General features: G+C 40.9%; 2 protein-coding genes across 4 annotated transcripts in view; one reads left to right on the top strand and one right to left on the bottom strand.

The window, feature by feature from the left end:
- Positions 1 to 8: 8 nt before the first annotated feature.
- On the top strand, positions 9 to 8215 carry FAM162A (family with sequence similarity 162 member A). 3 transcript variants are annotated; one of them, XM_071433208.1, is made up of 6 exons: positions 9 to 244; positions 1247 to 1366; positions 3580 to 3688; positions 6783 to 6891; positions 7863 to 7881; positions 7967 to 8215. In XM_071433208.1, exons 1-6 carry the CDS (start codon positions 229 to 231, stop codon positions 7981 to 7983), a joined length of 390 nt encoding a protein of 129 aa, XP_071289309.1. In that variant the 5' UTR covers positions 9 to 228; the 3' UTR covers positions 7984 to 8215. The 3 variants fall into 3 exon arrangements, 2 of the variants coding, with proteins under 2 accessions (XP_071289309.1, XP_071289308.1); XR_011680132.1 differs by having other exon boundaries at positions 10 to 244; positions 6783 to 7881; XM_071433207.1 differs by lacking the exon at positions 7863 to 7881 and having other exon boundaries at positions 17 to 244.
- The window catches only part of KPNA1 (karyopherin subunit alpha 1), a 58489-nt gene continuing 37089 nt past the window's right edge, over positions 4697 to 26096 (bottom strand). The window contains exons 12-14 of the mRNA XM_071433205.1: positions 17132 to 17259; positions 16203 to 16381; positions 4697 to 15276 (exon numbers count right to left, since the gene is read on the bottom strand). Coding sequence (XP_071289306.1) covers positions 15089 to 15276; positions 16203 to 16381; positions 17132 to 17259 — 495 coding nt within the window. The 3' untranslated portion in view covers positions 4697 to 15088. The remainder of the gene's footprint in view (positions 15277 to 16202; positions 16382 to 17131; positions 17260 to 26096) is intronic.

The raw sequence follows: 26096 nt of genomic DNA, 5'->3' as shown, positions 1-26096 counted from the left end.
GAGCGCGGCCCCCGGCGCAGCGGCCCCCAGTCGGGCATCTCCACCGGCAGCGGCCTCGCGGCCCCTTCGCCTCCTGCAGCCGCTGCCAGAGCTCCGTCCGCCCCCACCGGAGGCGGTGCCGGCCCCGGCGGCCCCGGGCGCCCCGCGGCGCGGCTCCCTCCAATCGCGGGCCCGGGGCGGGGCCCAGCGGTGACATTGAGCGGCGCCCAGCGGGACCGAGGCAGCGCCATGTGGGGCCGCGCCGGTGAGTGAGGCGGGCGGGGAGAGACCCAGCCCTGCGGCCGGGCCGGGGCTGCCGCCGCTTCGCCGCCTCCCCGGGAGCCCGAGCGGCCGGGCCCGGAGCGCGGAGAGGCGGCCCCGGCCGGTGCTGCGGCGGGAGCGGAGCCGAGCGTGAGGGGCCGTGTCTGATGGACTGGTGTCCGAAACAGTGACAGGAGCGGGGCTGTGCCCCGGGTTCTCTAAAGAGCTTGAAAAGGGGCCGGGTTCATTGGGGGTGTCGCCCGTAAATATAAATTACTGGTTTTTCAGAGCGGGAGTGTATTATTCCTCGAAAGTAAAGGGCCGTAGGAGAGACACTTTCAGACAGTAAAACTAAGTAAAAAATAACTCATTTTAGGTTTTTTAAAGTGCCCCTTTTGCGTTTCTGAGTTAGTTTGGTTGGGGTTTTTTCCCCCGAACTTTTTCATTCTATTAATTAATGCATCGGAAGCGCCTTCTTTGAAGTATGTGTTCGTATATAAGGTGCTCTTGCGTTTTCTAATGCGCTACAAAGTAGTTACCTCTCAGTGTAAATATTCTGCCTTTTTGACTTGATTCCGTCAATGCTTTTGGGATGTGACAAGGTTGGTAGAATGCTGGTGTGCAGTCCTCGAAATAGCACCATCCTAAGTGTATCTAAAGCATATGTATAGATTCGTTTCTGGAAATTGTAATGTGTTTCAGAAATTGCTGGCAGGACATTATCTTGCTTTTGGTTTTTTTTCCTAAATTAGTTTAATTGCATTCACATTTTTCTACATAAGATTACTGAGCAAGCTCAAGGTATACCTTATAATCAAGCTTTCATTTCTTTGGTGGGCTATTACAACTAAAACTGGTACTTCTTGGGTTCATTTTTACCTATTGGTTTTCTTTCTTTTATTCCTCTCATGTTAAAAAAAAACCCTGAAATGCTTCCATTGCAAAGCTGGTTTCTACTGTTCTGAGTTAAATTTGGCCTCTTGGCTTCCTCTGTTTTCTCTTCCAGATAGGGCTGTTAAACTGCTGGGAAGAAACATTCCCTTGGTTCTGAGGATGACTGAGGGAGTAGACCCGCAGATAAGCAGAAGGCTGTGTGTTAAACCCCGGCAAGACCTTCAGACAAAGAGTAAGAGTCTTTGATAAAGTCATGGAATGCTTCATGCTATGGAATACTCACATATCCATGCTGCAATCATCTGAACAGGAATTTGGCTGACACAGGTGGTCACATCCCTGATTTTGTGAAAGTTCTGGTCTCTAGACTGAAAAATGGAGCATTAAATTTGGTTAAGTCTTGTTTTCTAACAAAAAGCTAGGGGTCAATGTTTCCACTTGTGGCGGTCACACAGCATTCACTTTGTAGCAGATCACCAGAGCCTTATCTAGTGCACACTCCTACACTGAGGCTCCTCAGCTCTGCTCTGGAACTGCCTGTTCAGCCCCACTGTAAACTGTTCATGTTTAGGAATGTTGTGTGAGCTAAAAGACTTTTGCAGTTTTTCGGAGTGCAGCCAGCTCCAGCTGTTCCAAAAACTGAACGCGCCCTGCAGGGAAGAGTCTGAATTGTTCATTTTTAAGGGTGGAGCTGGTCAGGGAAAGCTCAGGCCATGAAACGTTTTTTCACTATATTTGGGACAGTTTCTGTGCTCCTTGTATCACAGGTTCCTTATGGCCCACCCATGCAGGAGAAAAGGAGCACACAGATGTGAAGCATTTGGCAGGACTCTGTGTTAAACACATGGATCAGCTGCTCTGGGTAGGACAAAAGGTCTCCTTAAAAGTGTGATGTCTCCAGCAGGGACCAGTAAAGGAAGTCCCTTATGCTTTTGTGAAGTGGGAATGGTGACCTACAGCAAGAACCTAAGGAAGAGAATAGGAAGAGGATTCCTCTATACCACTGCCCCAGAGGTGGCATCTTGGTGTTTAATAATCCTCACTGGATTTTTTTTTTCCCCCCCACAAATTTGCCCAGTTTCTTGAAGCTGGATGTATTTTTAGCATACACATTCTCTAAGAATGTGGATGTTAAAATGCCCTAAGAATTTCTTCTCTAAGAAATTCCTCAGCTACAGTCTTGTGTTTATTTTTTAACCCAATGTGCACTGTTTTATAATCTGATTTTCCTTTATTCAGTACCCCTTCCATACCAAGACCTCATTATAATCCACACTCCCAATGCCTCTTGTAATGCCCTGCTGGGCTGAAGAGAGCTTCAGTCACTGCTTTCCAGGCCAAAGGGTCTCAGTCTGTGACACAGTTTCTTACATGGTGAGCATTTCATACCTGTGCCTGTTCTATTTCAGCCCCCTCTAAGTCTCTCCCATGCCTTTCAAAAAGCTGGAGTCACAGTTTTACACAGAGGCACAGTAATGCTGTTGTGTTGGCCTGAGTTCCTGCTGTTTTCCTTTCTGTCACTTGCCAAAACCACTGTGGAACCCCAGGTGTCAATCATTACCTTGCCCAGGCCTAGGTAATGATTTATAAGTGAGGGCAGAGTCTGTCACTTGTGTGTGAACTGGAATTGCTTCCTGTTTATGGACAAGGGAGTTCCCAGGCCAATTCATTGACTCTGGGTTCTAAAGCTCTGTGCATTTTGGGCTCAGCCCTCTTCTTTATGTTTTTGAATAACCTGGTGTTGTCAACACACTGTATCCACCCCACTCCCTAGGTAATTCAGGAATCCATGAGGGAGAACATGGCCATACAGGATACTGCCTATTGTTTTAAAGGAAGAAGCTGTCAATCTTTGCACTTTGTTTCTTTGATTTTAATGGTGTGTTATATATGAAAAGCTTCCCCTGTTACATTATGAATATTTTGTTCCTGGCCTTTGAAAGACTGACCTGAAAATTATGTGTCCAGTCTTTGCCTATGGTAATCTGTTTATTTATACCTTCAGATAAAATCTTACACTGCCTGAAAAAGTTAACATTCTGTGATGCTACACTGGCTTTTATTGTTATTGTGCAGCATGTTGACTTTTCTATAGCTGTTCCATTTGATTTCTTTTTTTGTAACCTTTTTTAAATAAAATATAAAAACAGTACCTTAGGAACCTTAGATGCTGGAGCAGCTTTTGCATATTTAGACCTGCAGATACAGAGGTTTTGAGAAGGATTTGGCTTTCCTTACGTGGCTTCAGTTTCACCCATATTCACACGTTTGTTAATCTGTGATACAGTTTTCATTCTCTAACTACCTCTAGCAATCATATTTAGAGTTGTGCATTGCTCACCCTAACTGGTTTTGTTACAGCTCTGACCATCCAGCCTCTCTGACTGTTGTTTTTGGTGTTGTTTTGTTGTTGTGTCTTTGTGTGTTCTGTTGGGGATTTTTTAGGTCGATCTGCTTCGGGAGTGCCTGGACACAGGCCTACACCCTGGGAGAGAAGGTGTTTGTTGTGGGCAGGCCATTACAAAAAGCCAGAGGATATTCCAGAGACTGTCTCGTAAGTTTTGCTTTTGAAACTGTAAAAGAGACTTTGTCTATGCAGAAATAAGTTACTTGCATGCAACTCCAGAGTAACTTCTCTAAAAAGGAATGGGTTTGCACAGCTGAAAAACCTTACCCTGCTGTGTTTGGTTTATCATCCTTGTAGATTAAATGACCTCAGCAATTCTCTTGTGCTAAGATAATGTATCCCTCTTGATTTTTTTTTTTTCCTTTTTTCGCAAAGGGTTGACCAGCATTTATCAGTTGTTTCATTAGAAAACCATGTCACATCATTTCATTTTTACTCTTCTCTCACAATTAGAAAGCTTTTTTCAAACATTAGGGTGAGCTTTTTCTAGTGTTTTTCATTATATGTCAGTCTCTTGCGGCGGGAAACTTTCATATACAGCTATAAAATAACTGAAACTCGTTTAAGTACTTATTAATGAATACCTAAAGGGCATGGGCCAACTTCCTTTACTGTTGGAATTTAAACTAACAAACAGTATTAAGGCTCCCTAACTATATATAGTCAAAATTTTCGTGTTGCTGCTGAGTTCAAATGTCAAAAGCTTTGTCCCGTGTGAAAAGCAGAAAATAAAATGTTCTGGTTTGCACACCAAAAATAAAGATCAAACTTATCAACAATAGACAACTGTTAGTTTAAAAAACATTCCTAGTATAGTTATCTTTTAAAACATGCTCGTAATGGTTTTAAGTACATGTATTTATTTAAATTAAAAAGAAACAGTAAATCTTGCACTACTTGAGTAAGAAAATGATGTAGCTGCCCTCTTACATATTTTCTGTTTGTTTGGATGCACCATGTAGGAATTGAAAATCCACTCCTGTATGAATTTTGTTAAAAGTGGAATCCTTCCATTTTGTATTGAATCATTTTTCTTAAAACTACATTTGATATACATACAGGAGTAAATTATTAAAACTTAATATCACTTCATATATTTTTGCATACCAAACACTTGTTATGAGTGTTTTTAAGAAAACAGAGTTAGCAGAGTGATTGATTTCAGTAGTTTATTGAAAGGACAAACCAACTTCTGATAAAAGCTGACCATTTCTGCAAGTGCATAGGGAATTCTTTTTATTTAGACAAATAATTCAGCCAAATCTGAGAAGACAATTGAGAACTATAAAAGCACAAAAACTTGTTTTCCTGTTCTGAGATTAATTAATTAATCTGAGATTAATTATGTGTTGTAAGGACTTGTGCTATAACTCAGTAATCTCGTAAAATGTGGTGAAGCAACCCATTTATTAAACAAATGTTAAACTTAGCAACTGAACTGATTTAAAATGCAAGTTGTGTTGAGATATCTACCTTTTGCTCTTGTAAATTCTTAGCACATCTAAGTTATTTCCAAAATTAACTAGCAAACATTTTAAAATCCTAAAATGCTGTGCATTTCAGCTTAATTGCAGCCTGCACTCAAGGCTTTCACTGCAGATTATTAGCAGAAGCAAATAACCTGGATGCTAAAATTAACCATTAGTTTCATTGTAGATGGATGTGTTTGTTCCCTATGATCAGAAATCTTGTACTCAAATCAATGCTCTGATAAAAACAAGAACAAAACTTCCCAGCTCTCAGGTCCTGTGTGATTTACCATGCTGAACTACCATGGATCCTGAAGTACCTTTTTTTTTTTCTTCCAAATGTAAGGATCAAAATGTAGTAACAGATTCCATGTAATTTCCCAGTTCCATTAAATCCATTCTCCACATTAGTTTTGGGGTATAATTAACCTAGTTTGATGTATTTATTCTTTTCATTACACAGTGTTGGTGCTTCTCCAGTCTTCTGGAATTTTGTCATGCGCCAAATATAATCAGTGTATCAGCCCTCCTTGAGAAGGGAGTTATCTGCCCTAAATTCTGCAAGGAGAGTTAAATATACAGGGTGTAGGTCTTTGGTTATTATGGACAGCACTTGTAAAAAGCATTAATGCTTCACTGGCCCTTCTTGCATTGTTCTCTCTAACACAGACTGAAAACCTGCTGTAACCAAGATGCCATTTGGGTAGAATGATCTTCAGAGTTAACTCAAGAAAATATGATCTTTTGTTTTTACTCTCTACACAGCTGGAAGGTGTCAATAACTGCTACTCTTCTGGTGGAAGACTTCTGGTTTTTCAAACAGCAGAGTAGGCAACAGGTTTCCCAAAAGGATGGTATAGCTACTGGTGTGGCTAGCTAAGCCCCCTAAAATTAATAAAAAAAAAAAAATTAAAGAGTTCCTCTGTCCAGAGCTGATGTAGGAAAGCTTACAATCCTCCACACCTCCTTTGTTTCTCAGGGAAGCAGATCACTTTAGGATTATTTACTCCAGCAGGAGTGGGGACCACTGGTCTTTTACCAAGTTGTGTTCAGAATTTCTGAGTGCTGCATCCAGCAGCTTGTGTGTCACTTATTGCACTTTCAAGTCCTGAAGCAGAGGAAGCACCTTGCTGGAAAATAAGACTGCATCATAAATGAAATCACTGTGAAGTTCAGGCAGAAGAAATTGCAAAGCTGTGCTAATGCTTCCCTCTGCCCAATGAACTCTCAACTGTTAAAACACCATGTTTTGGGTTTTACCAGACTTCTGCTATTGAGAGAAGAATTCGTGTTTTACTATGTTAAATACATCACAGCTATAACACAGATGAGTTCTCCCTGGCTTTGCAGATATTGGAAGGTGGTAGTGAGCACAGAGGGAGCTGACAGTAAGAAAAGTACAGTATTGGTTAAACCATTCCTCTCTTTTCCCTGTTCTTTCCACAATGAACAAACACACCTAAATCCTGCAGCCTTCCTCCTTTGCACTGCAGTCAAGTGGTCTGCAAAGGCAGTATTTTCACAGTAGAAAAAGCTAAGATTAAAAAGTTGGGTTTGTTTCCAGCTTTGAGAGGAATGCCTCTGTTACCATGTATCTCCCAAGTTACTTAGAGATCAGCCTTTCCTGTTGGAAAACTTTTTTGTGCACAGAGCCAAGTGCTGTTAGCATTCCACAAAACTACCAAGACAGCACACTAGAAGAAATTAAATAATTAGCCAAGTGAATTATTTGGGTCTCTAATAACAAGTGTGTTCTTTTGTTCTTTCTTGAGGCTTGACACAGTGAGAGCAGCACAGACCACCCTGCGTGTGAAGTTCAGCTATGTCATGATTGCCTTGACAATAGTGGGATGCATCACCATGGTGATCAGAGGGAAGCAGGTAAGCACAGAATTTGGGCTGATGAGGGCAAATAAACCTTCATTTAAACTTCTTAGCTCCTCTAGGGATTTTTAGTACTGTCTCGCTTTGGGGGTTTGGAGTTTTTTGTTTGTTTTGGGGTTTTTTGTCATTTTATCACCAAACAAAATTTTACCAAGTCCTCCTGGTTCCCCAGAAGTGACCCTCATTGACTAATTCTCCTCAGAAAAGGATGATGTTGCCATTAAGATGCTTCCTTTAAACAAAAAACCCTGAGCTTGAAGTGTCTGCATGGCAGAAGAGCCTTACTTGCTATGCTGCCTCTCTTCTGATGACAATGCTCAGGTCTGGTTTCTATGGACAGCTGTGTTCTAGAGAAACCTTACAAGTAGTGACAGTCTTAACCCCAGCACTGTGAGCTACTGAGTGTCACCTGACATTTTCTATCAGAATTTGTCTATTACAACGAAAAAGATGCAGCACTCTGAAATGAAACAGTGGAAGGATTTTTTCCTGGCTTTAACAGCAGAGATCAAACACTGATGATTCCCAGAGCATTTTCCTCTGTACTGGAGAAGTATGAATGCAAGTACCAGGAAGAGAGGACAGCTACTTTGGAATCCTTGTTTTCAAAGCAGCTGGAATTATTTATGTTTCCTGAGATGAGCTCAGTTGGCCAGAGAATGGTGCTAATAATGCCAAGATTATAAGTTTGATCCCCCAGTGGGCCATCCAGTCAAGAGCTGGAATTGATGATCCATGTGGTCCCTTCCATCTCAAAATATTCTGTGAGTCTGTGATTATGTTTAACTTTTGATTTGTTTCTCTGTCTCATGAAAATCAGATCAGTATTAAATACTGACCAGAAGCACAGAATGTATCTGCTACTGCCTTGAAAAAAGGTTTAATTTATTCCCAGAGAAGTAATTACCTTCAGCCAAAATAATCTCTCAACATTTTATTTTAACCCTCTTGGCTTCCTGGCATTAAAGCTGACAGAACTGTGCCTTGGTAAGGATAGGTCAGGTAAGTTATTGATTCAAGTTTCAACTCTGTGGTCCTTCAGGTGATGACTGATGATGTTATTACATTGTAGGCTATGAAAAGACATGAATCTCTTACAAACATAAACCTGGAGAAGAAAGCCAAGTTGAGAGAAGAAGGTGCATCTGCTAAACCATAGAGGAGGAAATGAAGAGATCAAGGCCTGGGGTAGAAAAGCAAAGACCCTTTCAGCACTGACAGGAGGATATCGTCACATCTGTCCTGTATATTAGTTCTGTACACCCATGTCCAAGAAAGAATGAATATGCTGTCCTGTAGTCAATAAAACCAGAAATACCTATTTGCATTTCCTTATAATGGGTCCTTTCTTCCAAACTCTTTTCTTCACAGTTAGTGGGACAGGACACATGAGCACAGTGGATAAGCAATGTAATTGTTTCCCACATGCTGTGCACCAGAGCATCTTTTGAAGTACTGCAGGACCTGTACCTGCATTCTTGGTACCAATCCCTTGTATGAAGTCTCATGTTCTTACTTACCACTTACAGAAAGGTAACTGTAACACAAAAGAAGGATCCGTTTGGTTTCCACTTGCACAAACAAAATACCTTCACTAGCCATCAGGTTTCCTCAGCAAGAATGGAACTGTATTTATTCTGTATTGGTACTGGCTACTTCAAGTAATCCACATGTTCCTCTCTGTGCAAGACAGAACAATTATTAAGGGAGCCCTTGAGCCAAAACTTACTGTCTGACCTGCATTAACATCAGCAAAATGATCCTAAGGTATTAGAAAGCCTAATTCCCTGGTGCAGGCCCTGTTATTCTGCCTGCATTTGTTTAAGTGAGGGGTAACTTCCTGTGAAGAGTTGCCTGTCCTCAAGAAAATGAGGAAGGAGATGAAGAGTGAAATAGCATTCCAGAGAACCACAGTGTGGCAGCTGACACCTAAGAGTGGTCTCAGCAGAGCTGTGAAAATGAGGAAACAGAGATGACTGTTTTGAGGAATACTGAGCAACTGCTTCAACCTCTACTGTAAGATTTACTATTTAGAGGCACACGAGTATGACAAAGTCAATCAGGCATTCTTGCTCTCTGCTACTAAGCTCTTTATGAATCTTATTTAGATTTATATGTATTTTGCTCTTTTGCATTCTTGTCTGTGCTTTCATCATACTAGGCCCTCCTAGAGATCACCTGCCTCAAGATGTAGAAAGGAAATGTAGATTGGAAGTGTCAGGACTGCTCAAAATGTCACTGCCCAGCACTGCCCTGCTGACTGGCCCTAGGGACTCCAAAACCAAGAGACATACCAGCTTAACAAAATTAGTTTGTGAACTTTCTCAGAGTGAGAGGGAGATTATTTTTGTTGCATCCCTAAAAATTAGCAGTATTGCCAAAAAATTAAAAGCCCTACAGAAATGCAGGGTAAATCTTCACTAGCAGATGCAGTTCCATCTATGAATTGCATTTCTGAGTACCACAGTGAGATGTAACCTATCAGAAAAGCTGTGTAGTCAATTCCATCACAGAAGTCACAACCTTCAGGTGATACAACGACCTGTCATCAGATTCTCTGGATGGAAATGATCATAAGTACACTGTCAATTAAGCAGAGCAGGATTGTACAGATTTGTCCACTTAATTAGCACTGAATGCAAGGCATATTTAATTTCACTGCAGGTATGTGAACAGATTTTCCATGACAATTCTGGTCCTTTGCCACACCAGCAGGCACACAGGTGGCAACCAAAACAAAATCTTGCCCAATTACATGCCTGTGGTCATGTATGTACTAAATGACACCAAAAAAGAGAACGTGGATTTCAGGTTTCCTTGTGATTTATGCTTGGTGATGGCAAAGCCTAAAACTGTGCATCTCAAAAATATCACCCTTTCAACACACCTCTGAGTGCACTTTGTGAACAGAACTGGCAGGTACCTCTCCTAGTTTTGGAAATAAAACTATTTGGACTCATCCAGCTGGTAAAGTACTTCAAATATAAAAATATGCAAAACACCACTTCAAAAGCAACACTTCAGAGCATCAACAGTAACCAGTTTTTCATTTTACTTAAATTTCTATAAGCTTTATGCCATTTACACAAAAACTGAAGTCTGGTCTAGTAGTTTGACAAAAGCTCCAGATATCCTTCTGTGACCCTGCTATCTCCACCATTTCAAAATCTGGCATAAAGACTCCGCATCACTGCCCAACTTGGTGTTTTCTTTCAGCTTCTGCATAGGCTCAAGTCTCAAACCAAAGCCCAGGACAACAGGTGTTGTGTGGTCTCCAGCTTGCTCCCAACCACTGCACTGTTTTCTTTGCAAGTAGCTGGGCACTAGAAAATGATGGAAATCTTTCTCAGCAAGGCAGTGAAAGGAACCATCTCTTCCCTGGTGTGATGGCTTCCAAGAAGCACTTCTGAACAGGGACAGTGGTTAGAAAACCAACACACCTTTCTGGCCAAAGCAGCCAGTCCTGCTGACAGGAGAACTTCACACCCCTCAGATCACTGAGAGCTCACAGCTTCAGCCCAAAGCCTTTCAAGAGTGCACAATGGAAGGAACATACTAAGCCTGAAATGGTACCTCATTTTCTTTCTTGGGCTTGGTCTGTAACACCATTCCCATTTATCCAGAAGAGTCCAGTTTATCAATCCCATACCATTTGCCTTATTGCTGTACCTGGTCCAGAGGCAACTGAAGCTTCCCAAGGCAGCAATCACCTGACAACTCCAACACTGCTTCAGTGGAACATGCAGGAGGCACAGCAGGACATGGCCATAGCAGTACACAAAGAGGTCTTGCTTACTTTTCTAAGACTCAGGCACCTGAAGAAAGACCTTCTCAAATCTAAAACAGGCATGGCAGAGTACCAATGGTGCGTTGTGCCAATTTCCAGAAGCAAAAAAAAAAAAAAAAAAACATACCGGAAGAGATGCGGATTTACTTAAAGCTGACACAGAGATCAAAGTGCACAGAGGTAAGACAGCTGTTGTGGAAGACCCCAGAGAAGCAGAGATGTGTATTGCCAGGAGCACTGTCACACGTAGGACCATGTGGTGAAATCTAATCCTTCAACAGTCTTGGGTGCTGACAGTAAAAAAAAAAAAGCAGGTCCAAGAACATGTAGGTCCAGGGTCATTGCCTTCTTCCCTTCTTCTAACATTAGGCAAAGGGTCTTCAACGACCTGTGTTTGGTTGGCATCAAGGAACAAACAGGAATTTAGGAACAGGCTGAAGTCTCTAGGCAGCAGTTCCCTCAAATGATTGTGTGATACCTTCCCAGGAGCCCCAGGTGCTGGCCCTGGCTTAGTTACTGAGCTTTCAGTAACCTGCTCCATCATCCTTTGTACCCTCCTGAGTCCAAGACACTGACCTTGCCTACCATGTTCCACTGGGAACTTTACCAACAGAAAGAATGATGGCTCCTGTTTGCTGCCCAAACAAAACCACAACTTTAATGGCATTACAGATCAGATCTGCTGGACTGCTAGACAGCAATTCCAGGCAGTCCTGCATCTTCCTTTCTCTAACACCCAGTTTAAAACAGACATTGTTAAAATCTCAGTGCAGTGCTTCCACCTCCTTCCTGAAGTTTCAAAAAAAAAGCAATGAATTCTCATTACCAGCCTGTGGGGCTTTTGGAAGACGCTTAGATGGGATCTCCACAAGCAGACAGAAACCAATGCATGTACTTTAATTTTGAAGAAAATATGAGACAGTTTTCTAGTGTTACATGCTGCCTGACAAAGCTAAGAGAAGAACACAAGAACTCCAAAAACTCCCTCACCTACCCTCTACATGAGACCATGCTGCCTCTTATTTAGACACAAAACAACAACAGATCATTCAAAACACAGCGTGACCTTCACAAAAGTGGCAGCTAGAGGCATTCTCTGAGATGGTCCCTATCTGAGCACATCCTTCAGGAGAGCAGAGAATTCAATGCTTCTAGCAGGGGACACAGCCAACAGAACTGCGTTAGGAAGCAGTGTTCAAGCAATATGATATAATGATCCTCAAACTTTCACTGGCACTTTCCTCCAAAACAGATTCCTTCATCTGTGGCCTGACTGTTAGTTAGTAGATGGTAACGTTACACTACATGTTTGGCTCTGTTAAATGCAGGTAGTTTACTTGCCCTTGGCTTAGCAAGTAATTCTGGTCAGTCTGTATCAGTGAGCTTTTCCTTTTATCATTCACAAGTCTGATCTCCCTTCTGTACCTATTTAATGTGCAGCCTTTGTTCGAAGTAGATTTTGTTTCTTTTCAACCTATTAATAAGGCTAAGTAAAGCAATGCCAAGAACTGGTTGCTGGAAGATCCTGATGGAAATACACTCAAGTAAGCACCATTTAAAATTACATTGAGACCTATGAGTTAGCCGCATTTTAATCCATTTAATGTGTGCCATGTTGATTCTTCTAGTGGTGTGGTTTTTACTCAAAATATTATGCAGTACCAGTCAAATGCCTTACACAGTCTAAGTATTTAGGACAACAATATTACCTGCGTCAACCAGGCCTGTCACTTCAAACAAACATACCAAGTTTAAAGATTTATACTTATCTGCTCTGAATTCACATATCCACGGCAAAAGTAACAAATACTGGCCAGGCTCCTTACACAGGAAGGCACACCAGTCAGCTTAAATGGACTCTTTTTTAATTCACTCGTTTAGAGGCAATTGTCATTACTTTCTTGGGGGGCAGGGGAGGGAAACGCCAATGCACCACATTGTTTTCACTAGCCTGGAAGAGAAAACACTAATATATATAGATATATAGGTATGTATATATATACACACACTTTATGCGTGTGTGTATATATATGTGTGTGTGTATATATGTATATATACACGCTAGTGTATATATACACAGAATATACATATATGAATATACAGAATATATGCACACACACTTTGCTCAGATTTGTTTACAAAATATGTAGCATTTTTATACCATCCAATAAGAGGTACATGGTTTTAAACAAATCTTATAGAAATGACATGTTATTGGAAATTTACACGTAAAAAAATCCAGCACAAAAAAATCCAAAAGCTAAAACAAGATTTTGCTACTAATCAGTGCTTCTATCACCCTTCAAGAAAAGAGAAACACAGTTATTTATATGTGATGTAAAGGCAACATTGAGGGTTTTTTTTTGCTTTTTTAAATTAACCACCAAATTTAACCCCCTAAAATTACAAAGAATTGAAGTCCATTTACAGATCAAGTGCAGTAAACTAAATGTTCCTTCAGCACAAAGCAGCACTAGAGAAAATAACTGGGAGAGGGAAAGTGGAGGCCAACTGGCTTAGCTAGGGAGGCAGCAGGTGGCTTCTGCAGTGGCCACACAGGTCAGAGTCTCCATCCTGAAGCAGAGACAGAAGACTTTATTTAAATAATGGTCACACAGAGCTGATGTTCAGGCCTTTGCCTAGCTTCTTTCAGCAGTATGACAAGTGACTTATGTGTTTTTATAACTCTGTATCCAATGGGCTGGTTTTGCTTTTGCAGTGGCTTATCACTGAGAGGAGTCATGAGGATCTTGAAGACAGTTCTGCCACAAACATTTACCACAGCTACATGACGCTGCAGTTGCCAGTGGCGATTTTGAAATGTTTACACTGGACAAATGTGTGTTCCAAGCATCCAAAATGGCTTGAAAGAACATAGCCTGATGCAGGGGGGAGCGGACGGCCTAGGGAATCCATTGCATTCTCCAAAATGGAACTGCCACTTTGAATCAGGCGGCATCTCCCCAGATGTGTGAAGTTTGGTGCCAGTGTCAGCTGAACTCAGTGAGGAGTGGCTGGCCTTTGCATCAGAGGTCTGTGATCCAAGCAGGTTGCAGAGCCAAGAACATGCTGCTAGCAGAAGGGCAGTCTCCAGCTGCGTGCGGCAGCTGCCATGCAGTCAACGATGCCTTACAGATGTCACCTGGAGGAACCATGCGTTCCACGCTAATTCACCTGAAGTCTCATCAACAGCAAAAGGGAAAAGTGAAATGAGAAGGCCAGGTGGATCCAGATGTAATAGTACTATCCTGTGAATGTAGCGTCATTTTAGTTAAATAAGGGCCTTGGCCAGGAGGACTGTACTCCATCAGGTGAGCTGGAGAGGAAGCTCTTGTCTTGTGAAAATGAAAAGGAGATCTAACACTCCTTGTGCCAAGTTTTACAAATTAAGAATTCTGTATTCAGAAGTTAATTTTTCAGAAGACAAATCTGTTCAAGTCATGCTGTGTAAAAATGTAAAGAGGCAGACAGGAACTTTTCAGCCATAACTAGAATACCAGGGACCAGACTCTGGAGCATGGAGCCAGAAAGGGCTTGATCTTTAAGGAAGGCCCAGCTGGATCATACTGTGGCTGGCAAGCAGAAGTGGGGGCAATTTCTCCATTCTAGAAGCTGTTTTGGAAAGTCATTTCTGGGGAGGTGTTAAGAGTAACCTATTCACAGGTTCTTTTTTTGTGGAGGGAGAGTTAAAACTGGAAAGGTATACAAATCTCCACAGTGGTCTGCAATCCAACTTGGGAGCTCGGTGTTGAGACGGGATGGGGCCAGATGTGTTCAGTATTCCCAAGAACCACAAAACATGTCCATTGCAGCCTGTTGTTGCAGGGGCCAGAGAACTTACTCCATTGTTTGTAACATGTTCCTCATGCCAATAACCCCAGCTGGCACATACAGCAAGGTAGATAGAACGTGTGTGAAGGTTTAACGCATCTCTCGCAGCCGTCCAAAGAGGCATCCAGGGGAGAACATGAGGGATGAATTCAGCTACGTTCTCAGAAAGGCTGAATGTCTCCCTGGACTGCAGGCACACTCTGCAGCAAATACAAGAGAAAGGCAGCCTTCTCTTGGATGCCAGAAGTGGGGGGCCAAGTGGAGGAGGGATTACTTTCCTGTAATAGGAACAGGGAATATCTCAAAGTATAGAAAGGTGCCTCAACTCCACAAAGATGACAGTGGAGAGATTCAGAATCTAGAGGAGAAGGGTGATTCTGGCGACCCCTTGCCAAGGAGGGGACATCCTGCCACGGAGAGCCAAAAGTTTTCCAGACGTATGTAAGAGCATGTGCACAAGGCAAGCGAATGAGCGCAAACAGGGTTATGGAAAACATTGAGAGAATCACTCCACGGGTGGCTTGTGGCTCGACAACAGGATTGGCTAGGTAGAGGAGCACACAGCACAGGGGCACCTCAAAGCTGGAAGCCTTCCATGGGAGCCTCACACTGCTGGAAGATGTATTGTTGCTGGTTGATATCCACTTGTGGGGCAATGCTGCTGTCTTCATCTTCTGTTCCAAAGTAGTGCTCAATCAGATCAAAGGCCTTCTGATAAATCTCTTGATTCTCATGGCTCTGCAGAAATTCAATCTTGTCCAGGCCTGCAGAGAAAAGCAGTACATAAAAGTTACAGCTCAGTCAAAGGATATGACCATGACAATTTTCAGTCTGTTTCATTATTCCCTCCCACCTTCAGAAAGAACAGGCTTCTCTATGGAGACCTGTATCCAACTTGTACTCTCCAGAACCAAGGAAAGCCAGTTTGAACTACAGAGATCTCTGTAACTGTGTTATGTGTTTCGTACCTTCTGTCTGCCTTTACCTTTTCACTCAAAAATTAAATCAACAAGCTTGAATGGGTAAAGAACGAGGCCTCAAACTCTAAGACTTTTAGGGCTGTATTTCCTAAAAGCATGTTTACAGTGCTTTCTTTATGAAGACTGTGACTACAGAATCACCTACGTGTAAGCTGAAATAAACTTCTGATAATCATCTGGTCCAACCTGCAGCCCATCCCAGCAGTACTAATCAACATCAGATAAGATCTGATGTTGTGTCTGGACAAGTGTTCCAAACTTCCAAGGATGGAGACTCCATTTCCTAACCTGTATAATATATATGTATACAATGCAGTTAAACTCAGACAACCAGTTTTTGGGCAGGCTTTAAAGGACACGGGCAAACTCAAGCCTTGAAGTCAGATACAAAGAAAAATAATACAGCAGGGAATGATGCTATAATGAAATCCAAATGTTAGCAATTCTAGTAAATCTCTACTGCTGGGAATTGTAGTGGTTTTCTTCTAACACCTTTTATTCTGTACGAATCAAGAAAAGAAGATCAGCACATTCTTCTCGAATCGATACACAAAGATAATGTAGAAGATGGAGTACTCTGTAGACATATCAAAGAACAGATTATTTTCAGTCACAGTGATAAGGGAACTAACAGAACTGGGCTGCTGAGACTCCAGTGAGTTTGTGACCATGTCAGTATCCCCTGATTTCCCCAGGTGTTTTGCCCATACCATACGCTTCTTCAATAAGAGCGCAGTAAGGATTAATGCCACTGCCACTGCGTTTGGATTCCTGCTCTCCAAGCCTCAGGATGTTCTCCAGCCCATTCAGAGCTACTTGCACAATCTTGGAGTCCATTACTGTCAGGAGGTCACAGAGTGGTTTGATGCATCCCAGTTCTACTAAGTACCTGAAAATATCACATGGAACCCAGTAAATTGTCTGCAAAATTATAATTGGTGTAGCCATTTAAGCACTTAGTATGAAGGTCAAACAAATCAAAACAATCAATCAGATGAAGTATCAACTTGACTGGAAAAATTAGAGAAATTAAAGACATCTATTTCTATCTAGTCAATTCTGTTGAAACAATGAAAATAACTTTAAAATCCTTTCTCTGTCTCACTCTCTCCATATAGCTCTGAAATAATAATTTATTTTTTGTACCATAAACTATATTTCTATAATAGTAACTTCTAAATATTTTCTATAAAGAGCAATTATATTAATTTAACATGTTTGTAAAGTCCTTATTTTTATTTTATACAAAACTGCATATAAGCATAATGTACCAGTATAAGCAAAACAGGAGAAACAATGCAGGTGATGCCATTGTCCAAGGAGCTGAGCTATTCCTCTCCAGACTGTTACTGCACTCTGTTACACACTACACCCCTCAGAAGTTAGTTTAAAAGTTGCATTTAGGTTTTTTTTCACGTAAGACAAATGGTATAATTATGTAAATAAGTATTACAGCTGAAATACTTTTATGATTTCTCCCTGAAGGAATGAAAGGCCCATTCATAACAAGGACATGGTGTCTCTGGATACAGCACTGAAAGCACAGTGAAAGCTTTCTCAGTTTCTAGGCTGATAGTTTGTTTTCTTGCACAAACACTAACTCAGTCTATTGCACTCAAAGATTTAAACCACTTCATACTTGATCTGTTCAGCAGAGCCTCCCGATGTCGCGTTTGTGATTGCCCAAGCAGCTTCCTTCCTTGTCCGAAACTCGGCCGTTTGCAAAATATTTATAAGAGCTGGGAAGATATGGGCGTCTATGACTGTCTGCAAAAACAAATGACATGGCAGGGTCATAATAAATATTAGAAATAACTTCTTTGCCCTGAGTTAGTTAATGTGCATGCCCAGTATAACACGTTAAACAATGAAATGTCACTTTATCAAACACCAAAACTGATAAATCAGTTTTCAGCTTTACATTCAAAACCTTAGTTATTGCTGTGGTCTGTTCTCATTCGAAATTCATTTAAAAACACATTCAGACTCTAGTGACTGCCATATCTAATGAGTTACTTAATCATCCCTTGACAATAAAAGAATGCCATAGTTCCCTTATTTTTCCAGGTAGTAAACCTCTCAGCTATTAAGTCAGTAAAATATTAAGTCATTAAGATCCCTTAACTTCATAGGCCTCTATGCCATTATACATTTCCAGTGCACAAGACAACAGAGCAAAGTTGCTCATGTAAGAACTGCTCAAAACAAGCAACCACCTGATGAAAAGACAAAGCACTGATGGTTTGGCAGTAGGGTTCTCCTGCTTAGCTCAACAAAGTGATAGAAGCCAAATGAACATTTGAGCAGCAACTTAAAGTTTCTGGTAACTCCTTCTGAAAACAGCCTTTTGCAATAAGATGAAAATTAAACCAGTTTTGTTACATACCTATGACAAGGATTTGAAACATTTTGATAAGGATCATTCAACCAAGCAAGATCTCAGGATTACTTTTTTAATCTACCACTTTACAAACATAAATCATCACAGAACTAACAAAGGGAAATCCAAAGAAAGCCAAAAAGATCCTTTGCACAAAGTTCTGCAGAAGAAAACAGATTACATATAGCAAAAAGCTACAGTCAATTCATAGTGTGAATGGCTAACCTGGTAAAAATAAAACAATAGTTTAATATTTCTTTTATCCTTCCTGTTTGTCTGGGTATCCACACTGCCTCGGCTTCATAAATCCATACAGCCTCTTAGTTGTACCACCCAACAGGCCCACGAACAGTCTCCTATTCTAAAGAATCCCCACTTCTGATACAGCAAAGGAAAACTATTATCTCCATCATGCCACATTGTACTGCATTTGTACATTGCCAAGAATATTTGAAAAAGTATCCTTAATTGAAATTTTAGAACACGACGACTGAAAGTGATCGGTCATAAACAGGAGCCAGCTATTTAAAAAAATCAAAAAACATAAAAGGAAGTATCTTAAAAAAGAGATGCATTTTACCCCCTCATGTATTTTACTGCAAAAAAAAACCAGTTAATTTGTGAAATTATAACTGTAGGGTATTTGGAACATGAGAGCATCTGCTTCATTAAGGTTATCAGATCAAGGACCTTTCCAGCTCAAAGGCAGATACAAATAACAGGAAAGTAATAAACACACTGTGACACAAACCCGATAGACAAGGGATAAGGAAACAATCACAAAGAAGAAAAGAGTTCAGTCACTAATTAATATGTCATTAAGAAACTAGAGGCAGAGAGCCAGCCTGGACTTTATAGCTGATGACAGGGACAAGTGCAACTGTGCAAAACTTAATAACAAATCTTTCTCTAACTATTTTACCACATAACCACTCGCTCTGTCCCACCTGAGCACTGTAAAGGTTAGGTGCTAGGAACTGAGCACGACTCACTTTGGGCCAGGAATTGGACCAGACCTCAGGAGAACCCCTTGTGTCTGTGGGGCCAGCAGCTGCAGTGGGTGGGGGTGTGTCAGCAGCAAAACAGGCCATGAAATCAGGTCCCATAAAACGTGAATTTGGGGGCAGCAACTGGTGTCAGGTCTTGGATGAAAGGGTCACCTGCAACTGGAGCAGGTGAAGGTCTCAGCATCAACCACTGGGGCAGGACCACAGCCCATAGGGTCCATGTGCCTGGATGCCAGCTACTAGAGGGACTGGAGCAAAGCTTAATGAAGATCCCAGCACCTCAGCTGCAAAGGAACTGCAGGTCCCAGAACCCATTTGCCTGGGCACCTGCCGTGTGTGGTGAGGGAATTTATGTTATCCCCAAAAGCAGTGGTGGGTATGGAAGACCACAGTGTACTTAGATTGCTGGCAAACTGACTGAGTAGCAACTGGGAGGCCCAGGATGCAGGCATGGACAGAGGGTTTGTGCTGATATTCAATGGGTCTGCAAGCCTGGAGATGCCCAAGACAAACGTGTTCATTGGTTTGCCAGTGAGACTCAAGCTGAACCAGCCAGTGAGGAGAACCCAACCACAGGGAGTCAAGAAAGCTCCTGATGCAGCCATGGACAGCACCTGAGCAGAGAACCCACACTGGTACTTGGGATATCTGTGACTGTGCACCTAGAGAGTGAGAGCGTAAGTGTTTTCACCAGTGAACTTCAGTTCTCATCAGATAGAGAGGAGAAAGGGGACTTGTCAGTCTACACTTTGCTTTATGTGAGTCCAGAGAATTCTATACAAGGGTGTTGTTGAGGCAGAAGCCCTAAGAAGAACAATGTGTTCCAGGAGGTCAAGCACTGCCTACTGAAAGATCTTGACACAGATCTAGAATAGGGATATTTGAGGGCATCAGGATTTTACTATTGTGGAAAAAAACAAGTAAAAAAAAAATCTCATTATCACTTCTTAAATCCTCTCCTCAAAACAATCCTTTAAAAGTGTATTCTCAAAACCAACTTCTATAATAAATACTAAAATCAGAGTATGTTACGTGATAGTGTGCAACTACATCAGCATACTTTATCTGACAGGCAGTAACTAACACTTGAGTCTTCTTACTGCCAAAAAAAAAAGTTACCTTAAAAGGTTTCAACTTAAAACTTGTAAAATAGTAAGACAATTCCAAAATAAAAGGAATTAGCAACAGGAGGGCATTTAAGTGGGAGAAACACAAAAGATTGTTACTGTTTTTCTTCAGGCTCAATCAACTTTGAACTCTTTGCTTCAGTGTTTGAATGCTTCAGTTCAGTGGGTAAAATTACTTTTCTTAAGAGTGGTGAAATACACACTTGAAACTTCAGAAAGAACTGAATCCAGATCTCACATCTCTTGGCTGAGTGCTCTTACCTCTATTTCTATTGCATAAAAGGCTATGGGGACCTTGCTTCATTTCTGCTCTACAATGAAATTGGCTATCTTTACCCAAGCAGAACAGGATAAAGCACCACAATGAAACACAGCCTCTCATAAGGCACTTCTCTGAAAGAGACTGACTCAAGAGAGGTGATTACTAGTCAATATACTTTTATGTTTTCTGCTGCCTGACAGGCAACATAAGTGTTGCCATCTCACCCTAGCATGAGTCTGAGTGAAAGGTTCTCAACTCTCCCCCTGTAACATCACAAAGCTTTTCCACTAGCACCCTCTCAAACAGTTGAAACTCTAAGAGCTCAGGTTTAAGGAAAAAAACCACATTAACTAGGTGAGAAAATGGTCTGCTTTAACCTTAACATCTTCACTAGATTTCAAAAGTCTAGTTAAGCTCAGCAAGGGAGGAAACAATAAAGTACCAATACAGAGTAAGTGCTAGGCAGCATCTATATTTACACCCTATGACTTGCAGCCTGCCCACAGCAGTTACTCTTGAAAGCACACTAGAATGCCTAAGGATTCCCATCTCTATGATATTTTATGTGGGAACAACAGTTACTGTGGAAACAGGTCATGTTTCCCTTTCAGGTAAACTTCTTTAGGTGATAAAACAGTAAATGCTAAAACAGAATTTGATTTAGTGAGGGGGTTTTTTGTTGTTGTTTTTTGCTTCTTGTTTTTTAAGAAAAGCAAGACTCAGGCAGAGCAAAGCCCTAAAGAACTGCGGCAGGATGAGGCACTTAAAACTTCTAAGGACTTAGACTGGCTTAATTCAAATTACTTTACTTTTTTAGCATTCCTATAATGTGTGTGCCTGATATGGAAGTGTGTTTAAGACTAAAGAAGTGTAGTGCATAGAAAATGCTCAAGATAAGTATAGCTTTCAAACAAAAGGAAGAGAGTTAAGGGATTTCTGTTCAACAAGAATTTGAAAAACATGAAAGAAATAAAAATATTTCAGGCTGCCACTACTAGGCACAGAGGTGCTATCTACAAAATGCATTAGAAATCTCTTTTTTGCATAATAGGCAATCCAAAGCCCGTCCTTTAATACGTTAACCTAACACTGAAGTTTTTGCCCAGCTGCATCCATTGGTATTTGCTGGAACTGAACCCCATCTGGAGTCATAATTACAAGTCTTTCCGAAAACCAAAACTGATTTTTAACTGAAATTGAATTTTAATTGAAATATGGACTTTCAAACTTAATTTCTAATGCTCAGTACTTCAGCAAACCTGACCCTCACTTCTTAAGTGTCAACTTTTCTATGTTTGGTTTGGGGTGTGTATGTTGTTTTGGTTTGGGGTGGTTTTTTTAATAGTTGGTATCCCAGTGGTATAGTCCTCTAGGAGGGTTGCCTGTCTCTTGGAAACACCCCACCTGTCTTATTTTAATCAAGTTTCTTCACTTCACAGGATTGGATTTTTAAAGAGTGAAGCTAGATTACAAAAATGAATTTTTCATTGCACCTGCATGGATGTTTAATCAAAATATGTTGTTAGTTGTTGTTAGGGAGGTCTTCAGCCCTAGTATATTAAATTCATATTTTGAGCCCTGTGAGAATCTGCTTCTCCCCCTTTGGGTTCCCACACCTAAATCACTTGTGATATGCAAACACACGCACACATTCAGTGTGCACATGCTGGCACCACATGCCCACATATCATTCATCACATAAATGTGAAAGCAAACAAGTCTTAGACTGTGATATTTTTCCTGCTCCTGCAACCTCTCACATTACCTTTAACAAATCAAAATAACAGTCACCATATAATTGGCAGCTGTAAATACAGCTCTACTGCTCTGATCTCCCCCTCCTGGCTGCAAATTTTAGTTCTCAGTGACTTCTTTTCCAGTTACCTTGTTTATTTATTCAATTTACAACTGCTTCATAAATAACATAGCAAATATTTGTAAGCTGAAACTACTTCACACTATGGCATGGGTACAAAGAACACTGCCTTCCTAGAGTCAGAGAGGAAGCACTTCAGATCTCAGTTCTAATGAACCTTTATGTTGTTGACACAGACACCTAAGCCTACCCTCCAAACTGTGTTTGAAGCAAACTTCTAGCCAGTTTACACAAGGCTGTTATTGCCATCAGGAAGAACCTACAGTATAATGAGCAGCACCTTGTTGAGCTCTCTCCTGCTTTTGGGATCGGTCAATCTTAAAAAAACCACAACAAAGAAAGGAAAAACCAAACCGACCAACCAGCCTCCCAAAGGCAGTAACACACCACTGACTGCTGTGGGTTTCAGCCACAATACAGAAATTAAATGTACTCTAGCTCTGCTGCCCTCAATGTGGTATAAGGTATGCAGAAGCCTGAAAGCAGATTTTGTACTTAAATACAAAGTCAAACCTGAAAGAGATTAATCTTTGACTTTCTCTAGTCTGCAAACTAATATGACCTTGTCAGCAACGCTGTATTTTGCTCTTAATGAATATACTTCTTAAAGTTCTACTACCACAAACAGCATGGTAAGATTCTTAGGTTACTTATGCAAACTATGACATAAACTAAACACACTGTATATTTAAGCTAACTTGATGCCTGTATAAACCACAGCTCTGTGTGAATCATGTAACTTCTTTTCCATGTCCCCAGCACTGCTTTTGGAGTGGTCCCCAGTGGTCTTTTTGGAGAAGAGCCTCTGACAAATCTGAGCTTGTAACTTTCACCACATTTTGTAAAAATGCATTTCATTCAGGAGTTTTTACAACTGACACACAATATATCATTTGCTACATTTGCCCATGTCACTCTTCTGCAAGGTTAAGAAACTCTAGAGGAGGAAAAATATGGCACAGATCCTGTGGCTACCATGCCTACCCATACTCAGACTTCCAGATGTTCTTGTGAAAATTCAAGGTATGTTAGAAAAGAAGTGAGAAGTTTCTTAACCTGTCAAGAGCAGAGAACTCCTATGATGTCTTCACTGTCAGACATGGAGGACTGTGTCTGAGTACTGCCCTCCATAGCTTTTCAACGGGTTGCGGAGTTAAGACACAGAACATTTTCTGAGGTATGTGATAGCCTTTCATACCCTTCAGAAGGGTCGACAGTCAGGATTAAGCTTCAGTTGTGCAGTTCTCCTTCTGACTCCCAGGAAGATGTAGTTCCCCTTCTCCCTGACTGGGGAAGCTATCCACTGAAGTACAGCAAAGCTGTATACAAACTAGGAAATTAACAAACAAAAACTATACTTAGTGACAATCACGACTGCATCAGGATATACACATCCACCCCAAACCTTGAAAGCACAGAAATAAAGAGGGGAAAGACTGCTGCATTCCACCACGCTTTTCTGTTGCCTAGGCACTGTTGATAACACACTCTGAAAGGCTTTCACTTCCACCTTTGGTGGGGAAAAAACCCCATACTTCCTGTGCTTTAGTAAGAGCCACCAAAGAAAGTTCAGCACGCACTTTCACACATTTCATGCATGCTATTTACATTGCCTTAATGCTAGAAAGAGTTTACTTTTTGTGTTGGAGTGCAAATCTAAACGTGATAGGCTGCTGCCTTATCTTTTAGAAGTGGCAGTGAAAGCCTTTGGAGTGTGCTATCAAACAGCATCGTAGGCAGTATGAAAGTGGAGATGAATATAAAAGTCCTTCCCTCTGACTTTATATTTCTATACTTTACAGTGGGTGGATGGAGGGAGTGTAACCCAATGCAATCTTAGACAACACTAAATATAGTTCTGTCTGTTAATACTGCTTAGGTAAAATACCTATTAGATTCATCAAAATATTTTAATGTCTTCGTGGGTTGCTAGATTATGGCTTGAGCACTACCCAAAGTTCCACAGCATTTTAACATCCCAACTGTTCTGAAGCAATAATCCACTAGTTGATCAGCTGGTAACTTGCAAAAATGTTATTGCCACATATGCCAGGCAGATGTGAAAAAAATTATCATATGCTGAAATCATTCTTGCCTGATTTCTGGCTAAAGATTGTGCATGTTCAAAATCCAGTGAACACCACAGAGAGCGGAACAGATCTGCACCAGTTTATTACCTCTAGTAGTAACTATTGAGCAATTTACAGGGACTGAGAAGAAAGGAAAGTAAATAATTTAATTTAGAGCTGCATCTAGTATCTTAGTATCTTAGAATTCCTACTATAAGGAAGACCAGTTCTCAAGAAGTAACGTTTTAATTCATTACAATGTGAAATTCATGTAGAGAAAGGGAAAAAAACCTACCTCAACTCACAGATGAAACAGGTTCACCCATGAACTTAATTAAATCAAGTATTCATCCCAGATGGGAATTATCCTTTATCATCACAGCAATTAAAAACAGACTACACTTTTATTCTCCATTTTAGCATGTGACCATCTTCAAGAAACATTTTACCAAACAGCATTTTTTAACTTCAGAAGTCCTTTTTTTTTAAGTGCTTTTCAGCTCAAATGTTTACAATGATTTTGCCAATAAATAGGAGTTGTCTGAAGTAATACCTCAAAGGCACTTTCAAAGAAATTCAGATTTATCAGCTCTGGAGCTGAAAGAAGGCTTCCTCACATCTTGTACCTCACACAACATTCTCCAGGTTGAGAGTAGAAACTAAAGAATCAAGGGTCTTTCTGGAACTTGTTACACATCTGTGATGGTACTTTCCTTTCAACACAAGGTGATCATTGCAATCACACCTGCAATTGCCAATTTTACTTCCAAGAAACACTGACTTTGAGCTCTTCAATCAAGCATGTTGTTAGCACTCTCCACTGTGCTTTACTTCAGAGCTTTCTCTAATGAGCCATTTTCTGCAGTTCCAAAAATCAAGGCCTCATGATGGACATGATTTGCAGTATGTCATCATTACCAGGATAGTTATATCCCACTCATAAGCAGAAACACTGGGTTTTAATTTAATTTTTGTAACTGTCAGTATAGGGCATGCACTTAGGGCAGTCATTTTTTCACTACAAAGCAAGTGTGAGCTTGGAGTCTGAATGCAGATCAATTACTCTGAATGGGGCCTGAGGGACTCCTAAAATACAGCTTTCACTTTTGAGAAAATGCTTCTTGCATTATTTTTCCCTGGACCTGCATAACACATCAACACAGTTCCAACCTTGTCTGTGACATATCCTAAGGCAGCTACTTTTAAGCTGGATTCTTTTAAACCCACATGTATTCTAGTGGTTTGTTTGACACATTTTTCTTCTTGATACAAGACTCCTGAGAAAGAGAACTTCTATGCAAATAATCACAAGTATTTTTCTATGCAGATTTAAAGGGCTTTTTTTGCACTTTTAGAGAGTCACTGCTAGAAATGCAGATGCAATACTAATGGCTCACAGCATTAATTTCCCTCTCCCTTCTGACCTCACCTTTTCAAGTCACCATGCAATTCTAATCTGTTCTCAATAGAAAGGGGCAACTGATCTGTGATAAAATACCCCAAAACATTTTAAAACTGCTAAACACACACATGCATAGACTAATGATTTTGTTCAGGTAGATGAGGCAAATTCTGTTTTAACAAAGGAGAGGTTATTTTATCCTTACTCATTTTCAAACAAAGGTGTGATAACAGTTTAGAAGACCAAGGATTACCAGGGATACAGATAAGACTCTTCAGCTAAAGCCTCACTTGTGCCTGAGTAGTGAATACCAGGCGTATGAGTACTGTGCAAACAAGGACAGGCATCAACTCCTTCACTTGAAAACAGGACAATGTGGTACAGAGAAGTTACGAAGAAGTTACAGAAGTGAATACATTACTGAAATAGCTTCTGGTGCACTAGAATTCAAGTTACTTCTAGGACTCCTCATAACTGTATC

Source organism: Agelaius tricolor, unplaced genomic scaffold (genome assembly GCF_023055355.1).
Source record: "Agelaius tricolor isolate 1412-34295 unplaced genomic scaffold, bAgeTri1.0.p SCAF_9, whole genome shotgun sequence".
NCBI lineage: Eukaryota > Metazoa > Chordata > Aves > Passeriformes > Icteridae > Agelaius > Agelaius tricolor.
Note: the sequence above shows the minus strand (reverse complement) of the source record. Positions and strands in the feature narration are given on the sequence as shown.

What these genes read in the sequence shown, in the direction of transcription:
- FAM162A (XM_071433207.1), top strand. An exon ending in GATATTCCAGAGACTGTCTC is followed by an intron (nt 3,689 to 6,782) that starts GTAAGTTTTGCT and finishes TTCTTTCTTGAG; the next exon opens with GCTTGACACAGTGAGAGCAG. An exon ending in TGGTGATCAGAGGGAAGCAG is followed by an intron (nt 6,892 to 7,966) that starts GTAAGCACAGAA and finishes ATTACATTGTAG; the next exon opens with GCTATGAAAAGACATGAATC.